At 37.0% G+C, this 26,561-nt stretch overlaps 2 protein-coding genes across 2 annotated transcripts in view; one reads left to right on the forward strand and one right to left on the reverse strand.

Annotated features, from left to right (window-relative positions):
- Positions 1-1,113: 1,113 nt before the first annotated feature.
- Positions 1,114-17,559, reverse strand: LOC141369050 (protein mono-ADP-ribosyltransferase PARP14-like). The gene is made up of 17 exons (XM_073874201.1): positions 17,292-17,559; positions 16,941-17,059; positions 14,230-14,260; positions 13,744-13,953; positions 13,384-13,611; positions 10,758-13,177; positions 9,559-9,795; positions 9,158-9,367; positions 8,105-8,213; positions 7,406-7,555; positions 7,213-7,278; positions 6,927-7,112; positions 6,364-6,570; positions 5,667-6,275; positions 5,397-5,539; positions 2,088-2,262; positions 1,114-2,004 (listed from the first exon to the last, which is right to left on the reverse strand). The coding sequence occupies exons 1-17, from the start codon at positions 17,464-17,466 to the stop codon at positions 1,724-1,726; spliced, it is 5,556 nt and encodes a 1,851-aa protein (XP_073730302.1). The 5' UTR covers positions 17,467-17,559; the 3' UTR covers positions 1,114-1,723.
- A 1,734-nt stretch (positions 17,560-19,293) lies between these two features.
- The window catches only part of kcnip1b (Kv channel interacting protein 1 b), a 69,068-nt gene continuing 61,800 nt past the window's right edge, over positions 19,294-26,561 (forward strand). Inside the window, exon 1 of the mRNA XM_055208643.2 lies at positions 19,294-19,371. The gene's annotated coding sequence lies outside the window, so the exon portion shown is untranslated. The remainder of the gene's footprint in view (positions 19,372-26,561) is intronic.

The raw sequence follows: 26,561 nt of genomic DNA on the forward strand, positions 1-26,561 counted from the left end.
AATGATAAGCCAAGTAGATGACTGACAGTCATGACATTTTCAAGTCGTGTCCAATTTTGCATGTATATAATATATCTGTCCTTCCCGTCCACCACGATGGAGAGGTGCATGCAAATACTACCATATTTTCCGGACTATAAGTCGCATCAGTCAAAAAATGCGTCATGTGGCCGGTTGCATAAAACTTAAAGACTAGTCTTTAAAGTTAGTCATGAATTTTTTTCTTCAAGACTGATCAGAACTGTTTTAAGTATGTTACATAGAAAGGTAGATTGGTCTAATTTAAATCCAAATAATAAGACTGATTAGCATTAACTAATTGCTAGGCAGTCAGAATCATTCTTAAGACGCAGTCTTAATGTCACGGCTATGTTTATGCAACCGGCCCCAGAAGAGGAAAAAACATATATAAGTCGCATTTATTTAGAAAATTATTATTCTTTTTGGGGGCATTTTGTTTGTAAAGTCTTTCTCCGTTGTCTTTTAAGTTAATGTTTCAGTTAACAGTTTTTTTCAGGGGTAGGCTACAGGAGCAACATAGTGCCCTCTCTTGGCTGTAGACGGTAATGTTTTATTTTGGTTCATGTTATTCATGAATTCATTTTGACATATAAGTCCCACCTGACTATAAGTCGCAGGACCAGCCAAACTATGAAAAAAGTGCGACTTATAGTCCGGAAAATACGGTACACATCTTTTCATGTCATTTTATGTGTTTCTCATTTTTCTATTTTTATAGATCAATTATTTTATTGTATTTTTTTACCATTGTCTAACCTAAACCCCAAGTGACATAAAAATAGAAAAAAATGAGAAACCAATAGGCTATAAAATGACACGAAAAGATGCATGTTATCTGAACGCACCTCCTCTCCACCGAAGTGAATGGGAAGTACTGGCGTATCATACAGTATGCACGCAAAATAGGACTTTGGGGTATACATTGAATATGGGCTAATCTTGCTATGAGACGGATTTTATTCTATTTCCATCCATTTCCAGTGTCTGGGCATTACAGTCAAACCTAAATTATGCACAGTGCTTGACAAATGATGAAAACAGAGTAAACATTTTTTTTAAGATAGTGGTAAACCAGACAGGACATGTCTGAACAAATACACTACATTGTTTTTAAATTCAGATATAAACTTTTAATTCAGTGCACCTCTATTACAATTTAAATACAGATACAAAAATACAGTGGCCACTTTTAGAGACATTTAAGAGATTTTAGTTTCACCTAGAAATTAAGCCAATAATTGTGCGTAACATGTAAATATATTGTGTGATGTCTGAAAGATTATATAATGTCATGTTAACACAGTATATCAGAAGTGTTCCATATACATTTTCATTTAACCCCATTTTTATTCTCTGCAGCAAACCTTCTTATTGTTATACTCAATACTTCAAAATATCCAAAAGATATAGTTCACATATAAATTAAAAATCTGTTGTCATTTTCCGATCCTAAAGCCATTTCTGTATGACTTTCTTTCATTAAGCACAAAATATATTTTAGCAGATTGCCCGATCTACTACTACCGAGAGAGCACAATATGATTCGAAACAATACAGTTTTTCTCAAGATTATAATTCAGCAAAGTAATAAAACATCTTTTGTGATCTTTCAGGGTTTTGTTATGCATGTGCAAGTTGCCACAGCCTCATTGTTATTATTTTCCTAAATTTATCATAACACGCATATATCTAATTAGCAACACTACTGAAATGTGATGAGGTATTCTGGGTAAGCCTGTACGTCATTGAAAATGACAAACAAGGAAGGGTTGTTTGTGTCATCGGTCACACTGTTATAGAGATCAGCACTGTTGGAGCTCTTCGCAGGAGGAACAAGCATGCCTGCTTTTCCTTGAGTAAAGTCGCCAACAAGCACCCTGGCCAGGTACATGCGTTTGTGTCCACTGGCATCAGGTTTAGAGTAGCCTCGGGCTGAGTAACTTGGGTCCACAGCAAAATATGTACCATTCCCATACAGGGCTCCTAAAACACAATAAGACCAAGTTCATTACAAAAACCAATGCATACAATTGCAAACAAAGATTACATTAAATTTTGGATGATACCATGTGCTCCAGCGTAGCTTCGATTGAAGCCATGATGATTGATTTGATCAGTACTATCAGGGCCAGTGCCGTGAAAGAGGAGCTTCTCGTTGTTTTGATGCTTGTTCTTGGATTCCAGTTCTTCCTTTTTGATCATGTAGTTTTTCCAAAGTGTGCTGTTCTGCATTCTTTCAATCTGCAAAGAAAATACACTGGTCAACATGAGTATGGTGAATAAACCATGCAAACATCAGTAATGACGTTTGCTACAACAAAGCATTTGATGACAGGACAAAGTTGATGTCCTACAAAGCAGTGACAACATTTTGATGTTTTTTTTTTTTCATTTTTTTAGTAGTCCCACTTACACCATATTTTAAAATAAACATGTGTTATTGAGACCGATCCAATTAAACCATGTAGTTTCATTTGGTTGTGTGATAGTATTTAAAGGGGCCATGGCATGAAAATCTGACTTTTTTTCATGTTTAAGTATACTATAATTGGGTCCCCAGTGCTTCTATCAACCTAGAAAATGTGAAAAAGATAGATCCAGTAACTTAGTTTTGGTAAACCATTCTCTACCAGCACGTGAAAAAATAGGTAGTTGAAATGTATCTCTCCTTATGATGTCATAAGGAGCCCTTATTATTAGGGATGCACCGATATGGGAATTTTGGCCGATACCGATAACTCTTTATATTTGGGGACCGATAACCGATATATATAGGCCGATAAATATTCATATTATTTTCACAATGAAAAACTCCCAGAACGCGGACATCTTGTCTTTGCGCTAGACTAGCATACTCTTCTTAAGCCCGCAACACGTGTCATCTTCGTGCTATGTCACAGAAAGCACCAATCAAAACTTCACATGGCCAGCAATGAGCAAATGAAGTGGTTCAACAAACCAAAATAATCCATCATTTATCGGCTTTCATTTATCGGCCTAATTTTGCTATCAGACGATAACCGATGATATTAAAAATAAGCAGTTATCGGCCGATAACGATATGTCGGCCAATATATCGTGTATCCCTACTTATTATAATAATACCGCCCCTTAATCTGCACTATCCAACCACAGCACTGCCATTTAGTGCAGAGAAAAGCACAATTGAGTTTTAATTGCAACAACCACCATCGTGATCAGTGTTTATATTTCATCAGCTCATTTGCATTTTAAAGGACACACCCAAAACGGCACATTTTTGCACACACCTACAAACTGGCAATTTTAACATGCTATAATAAATTATGTTTTGAGCTAAAACTTCACATATGTACTCTGGGGACACCAAAGATTTATTTGACATCTTAAAAAAGTCTTATGCCAAGTGCCATTTATATTTTCTCTGACTCCAATATAGAATTAAGCAATAAAGATGATCTACGGGTATCTTCGCCCATTCATCATGGGCAAAAGCCTCCAGTTCAGTCACATTCTTAGGCTTGCGCACTGCAACTGCTTTCTTTAAGTCCCACCAGAGGTTCTCAATCGGATTTAAGTCTGGTGACTGCGATGGCCACTTCAAAATGTTCCAGCCTTTTTTCTGCAACCATGCTCTAGTGGATTTGGAGGTATGCTTGGGATCATTGTCCTGTTGAAAGGTCCAACGTCTCCCAAGCCTCAGGTTTGTGACGGACTGCAACACATTGTCATCCAATATCTCCTGGTACTGAAGAGAATTCATGGTACCTTGCACACGCTGAAGTTTCCCTGTACCTGCAGAAGCAAAACAGCCCCAAAGCATGATTGACCCCCCACCATGCTTCACAGTAGGCAAGGTGTTCTTTTCTTCATAGGCCTTGTTTTTCCTCCTCCAAACATAGCGTTGATCCATGGGCCCAAACAGTTCTAATTTTCCACAGAACACTATCCCAAAACTTCTGTGGTTTGTCCACATGACTTTTGGCATACTGCAGTCGACTCTTCTTATTCTTTGGAGACAGCAAGGGGGTGCGCCTGGGAGTTCTGGCATGGAGGCCTTCAGTACGCAGGGTGCGCTGTATTGTCTGAGCAGAAACTTCAGTACCCACATCTGACAAATCTTTTCTCAGTTCCTCAGCAGTCACACAGGGACTTTTTTCCACTCTACGCTTCAGATAGCGCACAGCAGTCGCAGTTAGCATCTTTTTTCTGCCACGACCAGGAAGCGTTTCAACAGTGCCCTTTGCCTTGAATTTGCGAATGATGCTTCCTATGGTGTCTCTTGGTATGTTTAACATCTTTGCAATCTTTTTATAGCCATTGCCCTTCCTGTAAAGATTAATCACCTCTTCTCTTGTCTTCCTGGACCATTCTTTTGACTTCACCATGTTTGTAACCACACCAGTAAATGTTTAGAAGGAGTTGAGTATCACAGTCATTTTAAAGCTGCCTAATTAGTGCCTATTAGGCTTTATTGCTGTTCCCTGACATCCACAGGTGTTTTCAATACCTGATTGAAAACACTTCAATGAACCTCTGTTCTTCAGAGTGGTAGTTCTTTAAGGGGTTGAATAATTGTATCAATGAAGAATTCACAAAAGAAACATTTACTACTATATTACAAAACCAATTGATGTCATTTTAGTTGCATATGGTTCTTTAAGAAGTCATTGTAGGATTTCATTCTGAATACTATTACAAATGTACACTAAATTCCCTAAAACCCTTAACAGCATTGGGGGGTTGAATAATTTTGAACACAACTGTATATATATGTGTGTGTGTGTGTGTGTGTGTTTTGACTGCCTTGCCGTTGCATTATAAGCATATTATTTTTTTAAACTTTTGGAAATATAATTTTGATTATAAATATTAATAAATACATACAATAAAACAAAAACTAAATCACCATTTCACTTTAATATTAGTGGTTTTGAACAATTATTTATTGTTGACTTGCAGTTGCTTTGAAAGATGGGGTACTGCGCATCGGATTATCCTGCATCCTTGATATGTTGGCATTACTTTCCCTTTTTATGAACTTTGGTTGTTAATAACATAAAATAAGCACAACATGTGGCTAAAACTCATGTTTAAATAACTATTTTTTATGAATGAATGACAGCCGCTTATTCAGTGCATCGATTTGGGCACGTCTGTCTCATTAACGCCATCACAAGCCTAACAACTAACCACCATCTCTCGAGCTGTCTTAAATAATTGTGAAAGTAAGAGTGATTCTTAGTTTTAAGAAACTTGATAACTTGTTTTTATACTTAAGTTGGAAAGTAGGAGTAAATTCCATTTCCATTTTAGTCTGCACATAAGACTAAAACATGCTAAAATTTGAAATTGGTAAATATGGACTTTGGTGTAGATGAAATGTCTAGTCTTACTTGAATAATGTTAGAAGTCAGTCCAGTTCTCCTGAACTCTTTATCTACTTCTGCATATTCTGTGGAGCCTGCTGTGAGTTTTGCCAGAACTACCGGCTGTCCCTTCATGTCCTCCCAGTGTGAAGGTAAAGAATATTGAGCAGCTGAAAACAAATACAAAACAATCCAACTTAAAATCTTTTTTATCTTTATACTTGACCACCAAAACTATTTCTAGACTTCAGCTGAACTTAAAATTGACCTTATATTGTTGTTTTAGGATAAACTCACCTGACAAATCTACTCTTTGTAATTCAATCCGCCTACTCCCTCTTGTGGCCTGTAGACGAACTAAATCGGCCGTGTATTCATCATTATCAATTTTGATTTTCACAAAGATGTCTTTGTTCTGAAAGACTTTTTCCAAGTCATAATTGGTCAGCATATCAAAGCTTTTCAGGTTCTGCCCACTCGCCAGATATTTCCACTCAACCACACTGCTGATGAGAAATGCTTCATGCCTTCTGCTTTCAATCCTTTCCACCTTACGGATCATGTCCCGAATGCGACTCTCAGCAGTGTGGACATCTTTCGTCAGTCCCTCCAATGTGATAGCAGAGTCTTGTTCTTTCCTCTCAAGTTTGATGCTCACGTCAAGCTCTCTCTGCATTGCGCTCAACATTTCTGCATCTTCTTTGGTGAAATGACCAATAGCCGGATCACGGATTGTAGTGTTTTGAAACTCTCTTGATATCAAGTTGTTGACCATATCCCTGGCTTTATTCAAGTCCTGTGCGGTCTCCCCACACAGCTGTAACACGGCTGGTTCAATTCCCTCGACCACCATCACCAACTCTTCATTTTTGGGAGATTCACCCAAAAATAATTCTTTTGTCCTGTCTGTGTGATACAAAAAAACAGAAAGCAATTAATTATAATAAACTACTAGGAAAAATGTATCAAATGGTCGTTCTATTAATTTACTGACTTTTCATTTTGTCCACAAAGCTTTTGTCCCCCTCCAATTTTTCAGCTGATCGTTTTAGCATGCTTTGTTGAAAATCTGCCACCATGCTCGTCTGGAATATGAGGAACTTTACCAGCTTTACATTCGTTGGTTTATTTTTCTTTACGAATTCAACAACAGCATCAACCATTGCATCTGCAACATCAGCTGGTTTTGCTCCACCCTGACCTAAAGGGTTAAACACAATTGTGATGTTTTTATACATGATCTATATTACTAACATTATTTACATTTCAGGGTGTATAAATTAACAACGTGATTAAAAATACAAACAAAATACAAATTTAAAGTAGTACATTTATGAATAAACCTAAAATCTAGGCTAATTATAGCTAAATTTATACTGTTTTAAATAAATGTTGTACATAAGGCATTTCCTACAAAATCGAACCTTACTGTAAAGTGCTAACAAAATAATGACTAATATGGGTACACTCTTAAGTAAAGTATTTAAGTATGGTTTACCTAAAGATTACACCATTTAACATTTTTATTGTCAATAAATTAAAACGTATAAAAGTTACCAGTTCCAAGAGCCGGAAAGGCGACAGAGGACAGTTGGTTTGCCTCACATATCTTCAGAACAGACAAAACAACATCTTTAATTTCGGAAGGTGTATTACGTCCAATGATATGGATGATTTTTCCACATGGGAGCTTCCCAGCTGAGGTCACAATCTCTGTTTGCTGTAAATTTGGTGCACCACTCGCTGTGGAAAAAATCATACAGTACTCACAAAAAAAATCAAAGACAAACTGTTTTAATCTAATGTTTAAAGATAAAGTAGTAAATTATAAAGAAATACAAACCAACAATCTGTAAACATTCCTGTTCTACTTGTAATCCAGCTGCATCTAAAATTGCCTTTGATACTCCTGGATTGCAAAGAGAAATTGGCATTTATGATATACATTTTTACTAGCAACCTTATTAAATGACAATTACGTTTGCACAACTACTAAAATAAAATAAGATCAAAATAATGAAACTAAAATAAAGAACCTGTTTTCAAAGAAAATTTGTGATTTGAAGAGTTGACGATTGCGTCAGTTTTTTCTTTAGTTATGTCTCCGGATGAAATCTCCAGAGTCACTTGACCTATCTGCATAGTGATCACCCCATGAGAGGGAGTGGAGACCTTGCCAAAATCCCCTTATAAGAAAATGACAAAAAAGGTGATAAAGGGAAAATGTATGACCAACCAACAAAGTTTGCCATGCTTGTAAGAACTTTTCCTAATGAACACTGATGGCAAGCTCACACTGCAGATTTTTTGTCTGGATTTTGCCTAATCACTGTAATTCGAGCAAATGTATTTTCGCTAATTGTTGGGAACACCTCTTTACCAAATGTTTTGAAGTGTGTGCACCTTATCAGCATTGGGTTGTGTAGTATATGCACCCAGCTATCACAAGATGATAACAAATGAGAAGATACCTCATTGCGTAGTGTGAGCAACACAGTGATCTGGGTAGTTTTCCAATCAAGAGTGTGGGCTTGCCATAAAGGGTTTCATGCTGTGAATGACTAAAATAGAAATATCTTCCATTTACAATAGTAACCACTGTCACTTTAATTTATATGACTACCTATTTTTTTAACTGGTTAATGTAGTAGATACACTAAATGTATGAAATAAATCTTTAACAAAATGAAACTTTTAATCGATTTAACAAACATGTAAAGACAGAAAAGGTTTACCAGATGCCTGTGCCGACTTATCAAAAGGTTTTGTTTCAGGCATAAGATGCTGATGTGCTCCTTTTGTGATGGGACTCTGAATCCAAGGTCTGAAGATTCCGGTAAAGCACTAGCAGATAAAGCACACAAGTAAGAAATACATATTATTGGCAAATAATGCACACCCACGGTGGTAATGCGACACGACGTGAAGCAGAGAAGTTACACTGCGGCTAATAACTGCGTTCAAATAAGTCAATTATTTCGCTTATACCACAGTTAATACAAACTAGGTAGACTAAAATAGGTGCTAAGAAATTGCTCTGGTGGTTACTTTAAGACATTTGACATGTGTTATGTGTGCGCTTCTCGAAAAATAATGCATACCCGTGATACATTTTTAAACCAATCCGAATAAAGCATTCAACCGCCCTGTAGTGCAAATAAAAATTATTAGGAGGAAATGTGCATGACTTCAAATTCTCAAGTAAAGTTTAAACAATGATAAAAACACTTTTTAAGAGAAATGAAAACTTGAGTCTGAGGCTCAAATACATTTACCGTTCAATAGTTAAGGGTCACTATATTTTTACAAATTTCAGAATAATAGTTAACTCATCAGTACTTAAATAACACAAATTTAATATGGAAATTACTTCGACTACAAAAAAATCCAAAATAATTAAAAACTACCTTATATTTTATTAATTTCAGTGTTTGTAAAAATGCTTTTTTATCACTCTCAGGTCTCACACTATTGATTTTTAACATTATTAAAGGAATAATAATAATATAATAACAACATACTTTTTTTAATTTAATGTATAATACTAATCTAATTTTATTTATTTACTTCAGATATTATTATTTTAAAAAACACGTCCCTCATGCCCTATTTAACTTTTAAACCATTGTGTATATAAATGAATTGTAATGCAATAGGGCCAGTAATAATAATTTATGGCATATAGAAAATCAACACATTTGCAACTAAACACCTTTGAGCTCTGTCTGTGTGGGAAGTTTGTGAACACATATTGATTTTGAATAGTTTTCCTCCATTTAAACACTTACATCTAAACTTTGTTTGTCAGATGGGTGCACAATCACAGTTATTTCTCTGAGGTTTTGAGGGGTGAATTCCTGGACTTCGCTCAGTATGATCCTGGCCACCAGATCCTTAGGAAAGCCAAGGATTCCAGTACCAATAGCTGGGAAGGAGACTGAAGCCATCTGCAGAGCATCTGCTTCTTTCAGACAATCTCTAATGATCTGACCGAGTACCTTTTAAATTCAAAATAATATTATATTATAACGTGTTATTATCTTTGAACATAAACAGGACATAAACAGATCATATTTAGATCATATCTTGCAATTTTTCAAAATCCATTCAAGCCAGAAATGACATTGCAATCTATATACTGTTCTTTAATTTTTTTTAAATATTTTAAATAAAACCACAATCGTCTCACCTTGCCTTCTGAGGCATGACCACCTTGCCAAAATGGGCAAACTACATGAAAGACTCTTTTACATTTCAGGTTATACCCATCTGTGATGACCATCTTTCCATAATTCAGCCTGCTTGCATGAACAGCTGTAGTGACCTCTTTTTGGAGTTGCTGACCGGCAGCCTGAAGGAGCGCCTTGGAAATGGCACCTTTACTGAGGTCCAGGTCTTCTGATATAGTGTTTACAATGACATCAGTCTACAGGAGAAACATTTTTTCAGATCAGTTTCAGGTCTCATATATGTGGTAATAAATGATGGATGAATGCTCTTTTTGGCTTAAATACACCCAGGATGGCATGAGGGTGAGTAAATTGTGGGCTGATTTTAATTTCGGGGGAGCTAATCCTTTAATGCGGTCACTAGTCCCTTTCACACATACAGTCTTTATTGGTAATTTACTGGTAAATTGCAGTTAACATGTCATGTGTGAACAGAACCTTTCCGGTAAATCAGTGCTCCCAATTTACCAGTAAGACAGGTTGTAAGATTAACGGTAATTTGCCGGTAAGCGCTGTGTGTGAACGAAAAATATAGCATTACCGGCATTTAGATGACGTCAGACCGCGCTGACAGATCGGGCGGGCCAATCAGAAAGTTTTTTATACAGGTGACGCGGTTTCCCCCAGACTGTTTACAGACGTTTCCACACACATGTTGCTTAAAAGTCGAGCACACCTGAAGTTAACATCCACATTTCTTCACCAAAGTTGTTTAAAACAGCTTACCATCTAATTGCCAAATTGCCGACGTCCTTAGCACACCATCTGTGAAGCCTAATGTGCAAACGCGCAGGTTCCGTTTGACGCCGCCTAACGCAATGTTGTTTGGTCACGAGCAACTTCGCGACCGTTTGCCACAGATGTGAAAACAACAAAATACGGACCGTGGATATTAAGTCATAACCCGCCGTTTACAAATACGACACGGACGGAGCTCGTCAGCCGCGCGCCACAGGTAACTTCCGCTTTCTCTCCGAGTTTACCGGTATTTTGATACTGATGTGTGAATGATGTCTTACTGGTAAAAAGACAGAACGTCACTGCATGTGTGAACAGCACATTTTTGTATTTACTGGTAAATTCATTCTGGTAAATTCATGGTAATTTACCAGAATTACTGTGTGAAAGAGGCTACTGTAGTAATCCGAGATTCGCTTACCTTTGCATCCTGGATGTTCCCTTCTGTCAAAAAGAGTTGTAGTCTGATATGTGTAGTTTTGGTGTCAAGAACACTCGACCCATCAAACCCCTCTGATCTGCCACCAGAAAAGTTGGTTTCTTCTCTTTCAAAGTCTCTATTACCATGTTGTTTTGGCTCATAATTGTGATTTCCAGACTCTTGGCTTCTTTGTTTGTGATTTCCTCGGCCACGACCACGATTGCCCCTACCTCTGTGTACATTACTGCCACGGCCACTAGGCTTGTTTTGATGAGGGACATTCATTTTGGGTCTAAAATCAGCAAAGTACTTTCCGACAGCTTGAGCCATGGCATTGACATTGGTGTCATTACTGTCAACCAAGTGAATCTTAATAAGTTTACTTTGTGAGCCAATGCGGTACTGATCATTAATGAACTCCTGCACCACCCTGGCAATTGTATCTGTGCATAGTTCGAGAGGACAGCCAAATATCCCTGAGCTGATAACAGGAATTGCAATGGAAGAGCAGTGTTTGCCTGAAGCCAGATTTAAACTTTCCCTCACAGCACTTCGTAGATGTTGCACTACACCAGGTCTGTCTGAACTGTTATATCGAGGTCCAACAGCATGCACTACATATTTACAGGGAAGACGACCAGCCTCAGTGATGATGGCATCTCCGGGCCTCAAACGTCCATTCATTTTGATGTACCTGTTACAGCAGTCCTGCAGATCTGGTCCAGCAGCTTGAAGAAGTGCCAGGGCTAATCCACCAATGTGCTGCAGATCTTCATTAGCTGCGTTCACCACAGCATCAACTTTTAGCGTGCAAATGTCTGCCTTTCTGACTTTAACGGTTACTCCACCCGGCATCCGAACCTCACCAATCTCCACAAAATCTTCAAAACTACCTTTCTTGGAATTCTCCTCCTCCAGCATGTGATCTTCCTGGAGCACAACCACAAATCTGTTTTCCTTCATGAGCAATGACAACATTAGTTGACCACCTTCCTTGAAGTATTTTTTTGCTCCTGCCTTTTTAATGGTCAGTGTGTCAGTGTAGAGAGCATCTGCCATCTTTTTAAAAAAGGTCATAGCTTCCTGGACAAACATTCCCTCTCCAGAGACTTTGATCCGGGATCTTTTTAAATCGAAATGCACTGTCACCTTATTGGACTTTAGAAAATGCTGCCAGTCCTGCGATTTTCTCTCTTTTATGAATTCAACCACTGCATGTGACTTCACACAGACAGCATCTTCAATTCTAGTGTGTTTCTTAATAAAGTCTCCTAATGTCTGGCTGATCTCTATCACTGGTTCCCTAAATCCAGATACTATTATTCTGTCTCTTCGTGTTGTGTTTATAAACACTGTCCTCTTTTTGGATGTGCTGTACAAACTTTGCACTTGTTTAAAGAGATCATGCCACTGTGGCAATGCAAGCACACCCTGATCTTCTACAATGACATCTTTAGACTCAAGAACCATGTTCAACCTCTTCTGTGCCTCAGAAAGTGCTCGGTCTGTGCTTCCAATCAAAACAAGAACTCCATTTTCTACCGTGTATACAGCACTTATTCCATGAGACACAAATAGATCTTTGGACATCTCATCACAATCCACCGATCTTAAGAACTCCAGTAATGAACGATAAATCTTTAAAGGCGTCTGTTTCATATTTATTTGCTTCTCAAGGATCCAATTCTTGACGACGAGAATTTCAGTTTGAACACCTGATAAATGTAATTTGTTCATTTTCTTGTTGTAATCAAGGCGCAGTTGTGGAAAAGCAGCTGTAGCGTTTTGCAGACCATCTTGTAGAAGCAGGGAGTACATGCCAGGTGTCATCTCCATGTCTTCTGTGACACTGCTCCTCTCTTTCTCCATTTGAGCTGATGCTCGCTCTAACATTTTCACCAGGAGGGGTCTCAGGTCATTTACATCATGAGCCAAACCTGCCACTGTTAGGACCCCTTTAGATGAATCCATATGTGTAAGAACCAGATTTTTCACCACTTCCTCTATATTATCCTTCACTTTGGTCCACAAGAGGTACAATACTGGCAACTCAAATGCTTTATAGTTGGATATAATGCTTTCAAAGACATCTGATGCATTCTTTCTCCAACCATCAACATGTTTTCTGGTTAAACCTTTCTGTTGCAACAATGCTGGATCAGGACTGAGCAGAACTTTAGGTTTGTCCATGTTTATTTTGCAGAAATGTGAGCTCATCTTATCACTGATAGAGGAAATGAGATTTTTCTTGAGGAGAAACTCCCTGATGGCAGGATGTATATCGACTTTGAAAGGTTTAGGTAGTTTCCATGTTGGTCTGTTGCTGCCATACAGTGCTGTACCCAAGGATTTATAATAGTGATGGATCTTGACTGGAACATCACTGATGATATGCTCTTTCTTCAATATCTTTTCCTTGTCTGACAAAAAATGATAAATATTTCAAGGTAAATTGATGTAAATATTCTATGAAATAGAATGACCTGCTTGTTGGTTAACTAAAGAACATTGGACAAACAAGTGGATGCCCCCAAAAATTTACAGCAATTGCACCATAATGGCTTTTTAATTCCTTGTTAGTCCATAAAAAATTGCAGAAATAAAGCAGCAATTGCACATATATTACCTTCTTCATTCTTAAATGTTATAATGGCCGCTTTCTCCATTGGCAATGTGATGATTTCTTCTATCGGACCACCCCATTTTTCAAAATACAACTCCAGCAGCATCTTATTGGCATCCGATGGAAGATTCTCCACCTTTATACATGTGCTCCTCTCCAAGGCGCGGGCCTTCAGACCATAGTCCTTGAACTTTTTGTGTGTCCTGCTCTCCTCAAGAAACTTCCCTACAGCTGTCAGAAATTTTATTTTAAACACCAGATATATTTGATGGTATGAATGACATACAAATAAGGAAATACGTTTATAATGTACATCTATTGATCTAATCTTGTATAAGACTGAAATATTGATGGACAACTTACCACTGGGGCTTTTAAAGGTCACGACTGCTGTGTTTAATTCTAGCATTAAGTCCACAGTAAAGTCCTTTTCAGAAAGACCACTGACATTCTCCACCAAAAGAGACAAAATATTTTTTGTAGTGTCATTTGCAACATTTTCCAGAACTACAGCAAGTGACTCTTCAGGGTTCTTTACATCCGGATCACTTTCAGCTGGAGGTGAACTTTGAACTTCAAAATAAATAAATTAAGGCAAAATAAATTGACATAAAATGTATAGGTTAAAGCTTTCATAGCAATGTCTCATTCAAGTTAAAACTAAACTAATAAAACAACTAAACATTACTTTTTGGTAGTTGCAGTAAAATATTATTTGACTAAGTAATTTATTGATCTTTACCAAATATATTTGTAAGTACATCAGCAATCACAATAAACCTAAACAGTAAAAGACCACATGTAAGCTACATAAACAGCCAGAAAATCAAAGTCCAGATGATTACTTACTGGGTTCTTGATATCCAGATGCTTCATCTTTCTGAAACAATAATACAATTCTTAATAATCACGTGGAAGGGGAACACTGTGAAACAAGTACAGTGACTCAAACCCAACACACTCAAAGAATATCCAGCAGCAGTTTTAACATTAAGTGGCATGGTATCTTACGCACAGAAGCCATTGGCATGTGCCATACGTTTTGTTGCTCTTCCGGTTTCCAGTGGTTCATGCCAATAGGTTGTCGAGTGTCACTTCTGGTTACCGGTTGCACATGCCAGTCCGTTTAGTGGCTTGTCCATTTGAACATATCAGTAAAACTTAGGTCTGTTGGATTGAGGCATGTGGCACTGACAATTTTATTACACATTTTTTTATGTAGTCTTTCTGAAATGGTAGTCGGTGAGTGGCATGATTTTTATGTAACCGGTCTGTTGCATTTAATAAAAAGTGCCATTTATATGAAACTCGCAGTATATTTGAAGAGTTTCGTGCAAAACGAGATAAATCCATTTTTTTACATTTTTGTCAAAACATGTTTATTATTATGTTATTATCTTGTTTTATGGTGCTACTTAGCTGTATTTTTTTAAGTTATGAAGGTTTAAATCAAAACAAACCAACTGCAGTTGAATTGATATTAATTGGAATGCACAACCAAAAAACGAGATTTCTGAACAATTAAAAAAGTGGATTTATCATATTTTGCAACGAAACTCTTCATTTTTATTTTCTTGTGTTAGCCTACTATTCAAAGTACTGCATTTACACAACGGTATCTTTAAAGAGATAGTTCACCCAAAAATGAAAATTCTGTTATCTTTTACTCATTCTCATGTTGTTACGAACCTGTATAAATTTCTTAGTTCTGATGAACACAAAGGAAGAGATTTTGAGAAATGTTTGTAACCAAACCGTTCGTGGACCCCATTCACTTCCATAGTATTCTTTTTTCCTACTATAAAAGTAAATGGGGTCCACAAACATTTCTCAAAATATCTTCCTTCGTGTTCATCTGAACAAAGAAATTTATACATGTTTGTTACAACATGAGATTAAGTAAATGATGAAAGTACTTTCAGTTTCGGGTGAACTATCCCTTTAATTGCAACTTTTTTTTGAGAAAGATGTAAAATTTTTGTATCTTGATCTCGTCTTTCATTCAAGGGTGTGAACCTATTTTTTGATATTCATCAGCTCTTAGTTGGGGCTTTATCTGCGGTTGGGTCATTGTATCAAATGAAATGAATGCACCCTGTTTGATGCCTTGGCTTGCGCTTCATGAGTGGCGACTGGCGAGTGCTCTTTATTAGTCGCCACCGACAGTAGCCGGCACATGCTACATGTGAGACGCACAGGAAAAAACTGAGGAGTGTGAAAGATCGATTACAACATTTATAGTGAAAGGGCTACATGGATTTTCTGTTGTTGTGTCGCCATAATTTAGGGTAGGTGTTATGTCACAAGGAAAAACTATTTAAAAATAATTTTGAGCTAACCTAGCCATGTTTGTTAAAATAGGGCTTGGGCGCCGCGTTGCATTCTGGGACGTCGCGGCCATGTTGGTGGCCTCGCGAATGTAAACATACAGCAAGATGAACGAGGAGAAGCGGCGGAGTTGGGAGAATTAAAAGAAAGAAAAAAGATGTTAAAATCCGGAAAAGGATGTGGAATTTACTGGGATACGTTAAACAGGGAAGCAGGGACCGGTATGTGGACAAAATCAGAACTATTAACGGTTAGGATCCATATGAAAAAAGAGTTAATAAAGAGCCTTTTAAGATAACAGCGTGGTTGTTGTGAGAGCACGATTTCACGCCAATCTGTAAGAAAAGTCACGTATGACCTAGCTTCACAAGTAGCTTAGTTAATGCAGCAGTTTTTGCTGTCAGCAGAGGGATAGCAACAGAAAGATGAATGTTGAAATGTTCCCGTATTTTGGGCGAGTAAACCGGGACAGTTCCCTTATGTTCAATGTTGACCTAAGCTATATAAATTAATATTCAGATGTTATACTTCACTGTCGTATATATAAATGTCATTTATAAGTCATGTATACACATTACTGAGGGGTTGAGGTTAATGTTTGGTTTCCGATATTGAATAAAACATAATGAAGTCTTCTGTAACTGTCATTTTTAATGTAAATTACTTTTAATGTGTTACTTTATTATTAATACAGCAACGGTTTACCATGGTTGAAAAAATAACGACAAATTAATTAAATTAAGACACACAATTGAGAGAAAGTATGTCTATAAACAGAGCGCAGCAGTAAAGGAGGCAACCAACATGGCCGCCACGACAAGTAATGACGTCACGACGCCCATGCCCTTAAAAGCTACTACAGTGGCATAAACCACTGGAAAGTGGCACGTGCCAAAGTTGTGTAAGACAGTGGTTCCCAAAAATTTTCAGCGTGTGGCCCCCCTTGTGTCTGGTGCATTCCTTCGCGGCCCCCCAAAGAAAATTTGTGACAAAAAAACTGTTCTAATACTTAACATTTTAATAAAAAAAAAAACATTAAATTATACTTAAAAGTTTACGATTCCTACCACTTTATGTTAAAACCCCTTCTCTGCGAGAGCGATGACTGCTCCGCACAGTCCGTATGATTTCACGAATCCTTTGACGTCATTTCACCTGTAATATTTTAATAACGTCCACATATGGTCGTAATAAGCACTAATGTTATTGTGTTTTAAGAAAATTCTGCTTACCAGCTGTACGCTGTTGTCTGGCTCTTTTGATGCATTGCTGAATTCGCTCACTTTTAACTTGAACTCGGCGTTGTCAACAATTATCACGTGATCCGTTTTAGAGAGGACGTCATCTCGGACTTAAAGACAAACAGTCAAAATTTAGTAAGATAACTTACGACACATTTGAAACAATTAGGCTAAAGACTGCATCAATCGATGCAACCGGTACTTCATACTTAGTTGACAGTTGACAATTTAGTTATTTCATTTCGTAACTAATTTACTAAGTTTAAAATACTTAATTAATTGTTCAAATAAACAATTCAATAACTAAACAACAAACATTACCATTAACTATTTAGCACTTACTCTCCGATGATTTAAACCCAACTGTAGCACTGTTTTCATTGATTTGTACGACGCAGTCTCCTCCATGGGATTTCTTCCTACTTTGAAAGTAAATTTGGAGTTTGTTTTTTAAACCTTTTGCATTTTCAGGCTTCCAGTTCCCCTCAACAACGATCGGGTAAGGATATTCCTCCATCCTGACACGTCTGATCACTAATAAGGAAATGACTGGAACGGCAATTTACAGTGTTAAATCACTCCCCCAGCTTTCACTTTCGTTTCTGCGCTACTAAACTGGGATAGCGGACAGTTCAGTGGTTTCGTCACACCAGTTCAACAATAAACCGTATCCTAAACAACCAACAGATGGCGCTATAACTTTACCGTTAGTGCCTGATGGCATTAGTGTAACGTTTACACTGTAAAGCTTAAAATTATTAGAATAAGATTTTTATATAGAAATGTGTAATATAATTCATATTTTAATAATAATATAACTTATATTGTTTTATAATAATATTGTATTAACATTAAAATATTTTAGCCTAATTTATCATTTCTATACTTATTCCCTGCCAGGTACTAGTCCGATAAGGCAGGTTTAAAAATTTAAGCTTTTCCTTTATTTTGTAATTATACCTGAATGTGTAAGTCGAATAATTTCTATTCAGCCATATTTTCTACCTCATCATGCAAACTTTTATTACAAAACTTAAGACAGTTTGCATCCAAATGCAGAAGCAATTATATGTATCATAATATTATACAATATTGTTTAGTCTATATACAAATAAACAAATTAGTGGTAGTGCATCCATTGTTTCACATAATTTATGAAATATTGAATTACAGTATGTCTACAATCTTTCCAAATGTACTACATAGCAGCTCATCCCTGAAAATGAAAGCAGAAAGAGAGAGAGAATGTCATCACATCATTGATTTTGTTTTCAGGGTCATTACAGAAATCAAATGAGGAGTCGGCGTAAAGTTTTCTTGAGCATTGTACACAGTTTTTGCTCTTTATTTTAGTGACTGGAAAGGTAACCAGATTTTTAAAATGAAAGTGGGGACATTTTCAAGTTCAATGGTCAAAATATCATTTAAATCTTATTTGTATATCTATGAATTAAGACAACCAGACCAAACCTTTGTGAATGTTTTCATCTTTTTATTGTTATGAGTTTGTGGAGGACGGAACACCAAAAAAAAAAAAAAGAAAAGAAATGGGACTGTCCCTGGAAAACGGGGATATCTTCTCACCTTAAGCTGGAACGTTCCTTAAGCTTATTTGGTATAGCATCGTGCTAACAGTGAAAGGTCATGCATGGGTGACTACACAAACTTACAAAAAATTTATAGATTACATGCATTTAAGTCACTATAAAGTTTCTGCCAAATGCATAACTGACAATAAATGTAAATCTAAAGCTAATATGCAGACTATTAAACCTGATCTTAAATGATGAAATACTGTATGAATATATTTTATATTAATTTTTACAAAATTTAACACAGCATTATTATAAAAATTGAATAGAAAATATTTAAGATTCTGTGTTTTTCGAGGTCGACTGTGATCATATTGTATAACTGCTTTGTACAAAAGGTCATGCATAGATCAAATTTTACCATACATATCAACCAACTACAACAAGAGTGTATGTGTGAGAGAGAGAGAGAGCGAGAGAGAGAGAAAGAGAGAGGTACTGAAAATGTGTTTACCCCAGTGAGGTATGAAACACTGCAGTCTAAAAGCTGTGTGCTTTCTAATGTTACATAACCATGCTGTTTGAGTGTTAGTGTTGATGTTTGTTCTCTATGTGTAACTTTAACTTTAAACACTACAATTCACTCCTGGATCTCTGTGCCCTTGAACCTCACAGAATTGATTTTTTCCTTTGCCAGGATATTTATTGCTTAAGCTCAACCTTTCATAATTAATGATCATATAAAATGTGCTTTTTTGCTCAGTAAGGAGAAATTTCAATGATCTCTTATTTTTTATTTTTAGGACAGCTGAAATGTGCTGATGTAAAGGTCACGTGACATGATGATCCCGTTATTGAACAAACTCATGGAGCGCTCCTGCAATATTCAGGTAACACAAACTGTCAGTTTACATCAATGCCGGCGGTCCATTTAACAAGATTTACTGTAGTAAAGCCAAGACCTTTGTATAAAAACAAAGCATTCTGCAACAAACCCTCACAGCCAAAATATTACAGTAGAGAACAATGAAAAAAATACTAATATCTACCGCTTATAAAGCAATGAAAGAGATAAAGAGATAGCAAACGTATTTCTCTCATACAAGATAATAAGAGCTGTCAAAAAGTGCATGAACTAAATCAGCATGATTAAAGCACACAATCTGTACTTTCTCTTTTCATTCTCTGTCCCTAAAAAAAGGAAAACAAACTGCCTAAGTGTGAATATAACTGAGAAAAGGTTTATGTCTGTCACTACTAATGCAAGACAGTATGCTATTTGTGATGGGACAAGAGGAGAGCTCTGTTTGTTAAATGAACCTTTCACATCCAAAACAAATTTGAGTATATTGCTGAGCTGGGTGAAAAAACATACTTATTGGATTGTATGTGCTTTTATATTGTTTATATTGTGTAGAGAGAGAAGAAAGAGGGGGAGAGATGAGTGTGGGGGAGAGGGGTACAGTATGTACTGTATGCGAGTCAAGAGTGTCTATTGTGTTATCCTTCAAGTGACATTAGGTTTGAGACTTTTTTATTTCAGCATACAAATCTAGATAAAGCAAAGGGTTTATTTCAGTATGCAATGATAGATAAGCCAAAAGTAGATGACTGATAGTAAGAAATAACACGACTTTTCAATATCGTGCAATGCATACACCAAAGTCCAATTTTGCGTGCATATGATATCCCAGTCCTTCAAATTCACTTCGGTGGAGAGGTGCATGCAAATATCATGCATATTTTTTTTCATTTTATGTGTTAGGTTCTCTTTATTTCAAAAGCTTACGAGAAGAACTGCACATCCAAAAAATAAATAAATAAATAAAGTTAGGGTATAGGTGCTGGGCAACAAATAATCAACGAAAAAACAACAGAAGAAGCCCGAACACTCCGATAGATTTAATGATTTAATGGTGCAACGTTTCGACCATCAGGTCTTCGTCAGACACAATATAAAAATTTCATCACCTCACCTCTATAAATAGAAAACAGGTGTCTTAATTACACCCGCTTTCAAAATAAGGCACACTATATACATAAAACATTAATCAACTCACATATACAAAATTCTCAAATATAAACAGAAAAAATATAAAGAAAAAAATATATATACACAATTACACAGTTCATATCAACAATACAAAAATAACAATTAAAGGATCTATAAACATGGCTTAATGTCAAACTCATCATTGAACCTTGTGGTAATAACACTCTAAAAAAATCCTGGATTATTTTTGACCCATAATGGGTAAATATTGGACAGAACACGTGCTGGGTAAAAATTGACCCAATGCTGGGTTATTTTAACCCAACTTCTGGGTTATTATACACCCCATGGTTGCATAACAACAACCCAACATTGGGTCATTTTTGACCCAGCATTGGGTAATTTTTAACCCAGCACGTATTCTGTCCAATATTTACCCATTATGGGTCAAAAATAACCCAGCCATTTTTAGAGTGAAAGTATTTAAAGTATAAATCCAATAACATTCTCTTTGCAATAATGTTCTCTCATAATAACCTCCTCTTGAGAGCTTTTTTTACTTTCTCAATACCAATATATTGTAAAGCACTGATATTATGACCAGCTTGTTCTCTTTATTTCCCTTTTTTTACCATTGTCGCTTAGGGTTAGAATATGTTACATTTTGGACATCCAAATCCCAAATCTAACCCCAAGCGACAACCAACCCCAAGCGACAACCAACCCTATAGGGACAATGGTTAAAAAAAAGAGAAACCAATACATAAAATGACACGAAAAGTTGCATGGTATTTGCATTCACCAGCACTCCACCAAAGTGAACGGGAAGGACTAGCATATCATACAGTATGCACGCAAAATTAGGCGTATACATTGTACCATTTTGAAATGTCATTTTATAACAAATTGATATTGGTATTATTTGCCTATATTATTTGTGTGGTTACATCATTTTTTATAGAATCATGTAAAGGATAATGTATAGTCTGGCAGACAGACCTTGTACCACCATAAAGGGGTTTAATTGATTGGCTAGCTGTTCATTGCCATGCATATTACACAGCTGTAGTACATACAGCAGCAATTACCTGGACATAAAAATATTAATTTGAGTTGAAGTTATTTTCAGAATACAACTAGTGGGTTATCTTTTCCACTAATTAAAATATTTAATTACCTGCAACACATTGCCTGTGTTCATTTATACATATTGCTCATCTGATATTTAAGTAGGCCTTAACTGTTCATCTGAGTATTGCTTTTACAATCTCAAAAAGAAAAGGTACAAATGTTGACGGTACCTTTAAAAAGGGCCTAATATGTTAGCCTGACGTTGTCATACTCAATTCTAGTCAAAATTTGAGTCTGATACCGCTCTATTGAGCTATAATTATGAGGCGTGTCTCAACCGAAAAATGCCTCTGCACTCAATTGGATAGACCTACTACGACCAATCAGAGCAACGGAGTGTGTGATGTATGCTGAAATTACGTCTTTGCAGCCTGACCGAACTGCTAGTTATTTCGCTACAATGACACTAACATTGTGATTATACTAAGTCTGAGTTAGCGAATGTACATCAACACCTACTATGTTACAACATTTCGTTTATATCACAACATGAAGTGTTTACTAAGTCATACAGTCAGACTATCTCTTAACCATTTGCACGTTAGGTGAACTTCATCCACGACGATACCCATTACGTTGGCTTGAAAATATTGGAGCCTAGCATGTCCCTCCACTTATTCAGCAACCACGATTCCGGGCTTCCGAAAAGAAGCTGGCAACAACCGCTAATTATATCCATCTCGTCGTGCACGCCGAGTTGCATCGCCGTGATAACGTTACCCATTTCAGTTGCGACCAACTTTTGCCGAATTCGTTAGGAAGGACGGCAAAAACATCAACAAATGCCCTGCTCGTGTTTCTCTGTTCCTCTTTTAAAATCAATGTTCTGTCGATATCTTTTAGAACAGACTCAATGTCAGAATCCACACATCTGCACTCTACAGCGGCAGCCATTCAACACACACGCTCTTTGGTGACGTGGTTCATTACGTTACTGTTGATTATCTGTCCATCATCGTATAAAGCCTGCCCTGACAATTTGATTGGTTCGACCAGCTTTGGGTCTAGCATTGTAGCTCCTCAACGCAGAAACCCCAGACCGATCTTCCCGTTTTCAAAATCTTGTGGGCGGGGCTAAGATCGGCTGGCACCCAGGCTACTAATATGTACCATTTTGGTACAGATATGTACCTTTGAGGAACCAGTTTGTACCTAATGAACCAATATGCACCTTTTAGGTACAAAAATGTACTTTTTGAAAAGGTACTGCCCCAATGACAACTTTTGTACCTTCTTGTACCTTTTATCTGAGAGTGTACTTGTTTTAACTGGATATTGTGACGCCTTTAGCTATTTGTCATGTTTTATGTTCACTATAAAATTAATACTAAAGCCGTTTGGTTTAAGAAGCAAGATCTCGCCAGTTTTTGATTCAATTATTAGTCCGCATTGGAGTATGAGATGTTAAATTAGCACCGGTAAGAAGGCGTTAGGTTACCCAGAAGTCTGATATACAGCAAAATGATTCAGAAATATCTCGTCATCGAATGCCAACTTCGACCAGTAAGAAGAGTATTTAATAGAGCCGTTTAACAAACAATAATCAACTATGGATCATTCAATAGTCAAAAAAATGAATGTACAGAGCAAAACTACTTCATTAAGCAATAATAGGATAGCACTTACAACAAAGTTATAACTTGAACTGTTATGCAGTCAACAGACTTCACAGCAACGTGCTTTTAAAAATAGCAGCCAACGCAGTTACAGAAAAGTTTGGTGGGATAATTAAACCAACTTACTGCTCAACTCTATCCTAATAATGGATGGGTTGTTCAACCATCACAAGCCTTGACGTTATTTTGCCATCGCCCATATGAGATCTGGATAAGTCAATGGGACCCATCTGTACGCACACAAACAATTACCACAGTATCAACATTGAACACTGATTTGTTAGGCTGTCACTAAGCGCGAAGCCTCCTGTCAGTCTTGCATCACGTGTTGTTGCTTCATACTACCTGCCTCCAATTGGCCTCTGAGATCTGATGCCACAGCTGTCTAGCACCTGTAAACGGTCACTTGCCAAACTTCATTATCACATATAACACTGTGCTAAATAGAGGCCATGGTACATGGTACTAGCCGGATAGTTGAAAAGTGGTGCATAATCCATTAGGAGCTCTGTAGCTGTATTATTTTGTCTTGTGTATTCAAATTATAACTTTATATCATTGTGTCCAGTGTATTATTATCTCTCCTCATGTATTACTCGACATTTATCATCTCCTGTTATATCAGTACTTCATTCAATCACATTCACCATCTCCAGATCATTAATTTTTACTGGAATTATGCAAATTGTATAAGCAGTTACCAGAACAAGGAACTATAGGCTTCTTAGCCGGCCACACCAACAAAATTTTCCTTGATGAACCAGTTTCTCCGGACAAACCATTGCTGGTTGCCATTTATCTGGTGCACTGTTTTGCAAAGCAAACTCTGCAACATTTTAAAACTATTGCAAATGATATGCAAATGTTGTTGTGGGGAAATCAAGATAAGTCACGTAAACAAATTTTGTATTGTGAATTAAATCAAGTAGTTCTTCCCATACAAACATTTTACATGGTTACCAAAAATAACCATGCTTTTGCTACATAACAGTGTAAATAACACTTTACTGTATATGTACTGTATATAAGCTAAACCGCATTTCCATTGTACACTACATTTGGATGCGACTGTTGGAGTTTGCCCCCTAGTGGCATTCATAATCAAACCTTCAGTTTAAACGTAAATCCTTGTCAACATGGGAGAAGCTCATTCCAGCGCAAGAGCCTTTAATCTACGAATATATTTATAGTTAACAATTTACTTATCAGTAATCCATCGTTTTAAAAGGTTTCAGGTGTTACTGATAAAGTTAAACAAAAAAGGTTCACCTTGCACAGTGTTTTGATTAAAACACATTGAAATACATCACTTCCGGTCAGCGTGTCACATGCGGTGTAGTCGCACAAGTTTTAATGCATCCAAAACTCAAATTGGATCCAATAATTAAGTACCCCCCAGATGGTTGGCATCCCACACAGCCCCTTTCCGACTCTCCTTCCGATTTATCAGCCGTCATTTGTCATGTACAGTTGAAAGGTAAATGCAACCACGCTGATTTTAAATCAGACAAAGAGAAAAAAAGATGATTGGAGGGCCGCATTTGGCCCGCAAGCTGCCAGTTGTGTCCTCATTTTTATATTTTGGGCTGCTAGAGGATTCACAGACAAAATTTTGTATTGTAAAGGGAAACAGTGTTTCATGTACATATGACAATAAACTTTTGTATCTTAAATAAACCAGACCTGCCAACCTTTACGCATTTTATATAAAAACGGTGGTGTCACGTCATGATTGACAGCTGTGATATCGTGTGATGATATGTGCATTCTGCGAGAGCAAGGACGGGGTCTTGATTTCGCGGCTTTACTTCCTGCTCACTACTGCGCAGGACTGGTCCCGAAATCGCTACTGCGCAGACTCGAGACCAAAGATGTCAGCCCGTATCGGGACACTGGCGACTTCACTTTTCACCAATGGAAGAGAGCGAACAGGCATCGTCCCTCGTTTTTCCAGTCTATGGTTGTACCCAGTGTCCTATGTTGTGCCTCAAGTTTAAGTTTTTACTTTATTTGCCAGTATATTAATTTACATTGCTAATCGCGGCAAAAACGCTTGTAAACGCATTGCAGTCCCACATTAACGGAAAAGACAACCTGGCGCAAACATAGAAATCAATGTCCGCGAGCGTCGCGTCTGTGTTTACTTTTTGTAGCACTCCGCCGCCGTTCACTCAGAAGACCATGTGACGGCACGCGAGAAAACATGACAAAACAAAAGTAAGTTTCTAAATAATATCTAATATGAAATTAATACTGTTCATGTTAGGTATGTTAAAGGGATAGTTCACCAAAACATGAAAATTCTGTCATCATTTACTCACTCTCATGTTGTTACAAACCTGTATAAATTTCTTTTTTGTGATGAACACAAAGAAAGATATTTTGAGAAATGTTTGTAACAAACCATTCGTGGACTCCATTCACTTCCATAGTAGGAAAAAGAATACAATGGAAGTAAATCGGGTCCACGAACGGTTTGGTTACAAACATTTCTCAAAATATCTTTCTTTGTGTTCATCAGAAAAAAGAAATTTATACAGGTTTGTAACAACCTGAGAGTGAGTAAATGATGAAATAATTTTCATTTTTGGGTGAACTATCCCTTTAAAGAAAAAGTAGTGGCCTTTGCCCCAGAGGAGCTATATGTCAACGGGCCTGCTGGAAAATAAAGCAGGGATATAGCATGCTACAATACAATTAAATACAATTTTCAATTATGTTTAAGTTTTGATTAAGAGGCATATTTTTTGGGATTACCTTTTCATTAAAAGAGTTCTTTATAGCCTTGTATGTTGAAAAACTAGATATGGTGGTGAGTGGGAACTATGTGCTTAGTAATAAGTAGTGATGAGCGAGTCCCTCGAAACTCAGATAATTTAAACCGATCCCTAAAATGACTCCATAGGTCCTTAGTGACCATTAACCCGAGTCAGTTGAGTCCTCCCAGATTTTGCATTAAAAATGAGAAATTGTATCAAACACAAAGCTCTTCAAATGTTTACAACAGAATTACAACTAATAACTCTACATAGGCTGCCATAGGTTCTATAACTTTAAATTTACATCACCAAATGTCAATTGGGGGGAACGAGTGAGCTGCTATTCCCGATCGTAGGATAATTTCCTGCTTCTCCGAGTTCAGTGTGCGTGACGCTGAGTTGGTCGGCGACTCGGGGATTCACACAGAGAGTGACTCAACTCATAGAGCTTGAATCTTGGACTAGGAGAAACAAGCCTTGCTCGTGTTATTAACCCACTGACTCATGTAGGCTGATCTGTTGCAATATTTGACTGGCACAATGTTTTGGGTAGAAGCTGCAAATGTTTAAAATATGAGGAC

The sequence above is a fragment of the Misgurnus anguillicaudatus genome, chromosome 12 (genome assembly GCF_027580225.2).
Source record: "Misgurnus anguillicaudatus chromosome 12, ASM2758022v2, whole genome shotgun sequence".
In the NCBI taxonomy this organism is placed as follows: domain Eukaryota; kingdom Metazoa; phylum Chordata; class Actinopteri; order Cypriniformes; family Cobitidae; genus Misgurnus; species Misgurnus anguillicaudatus.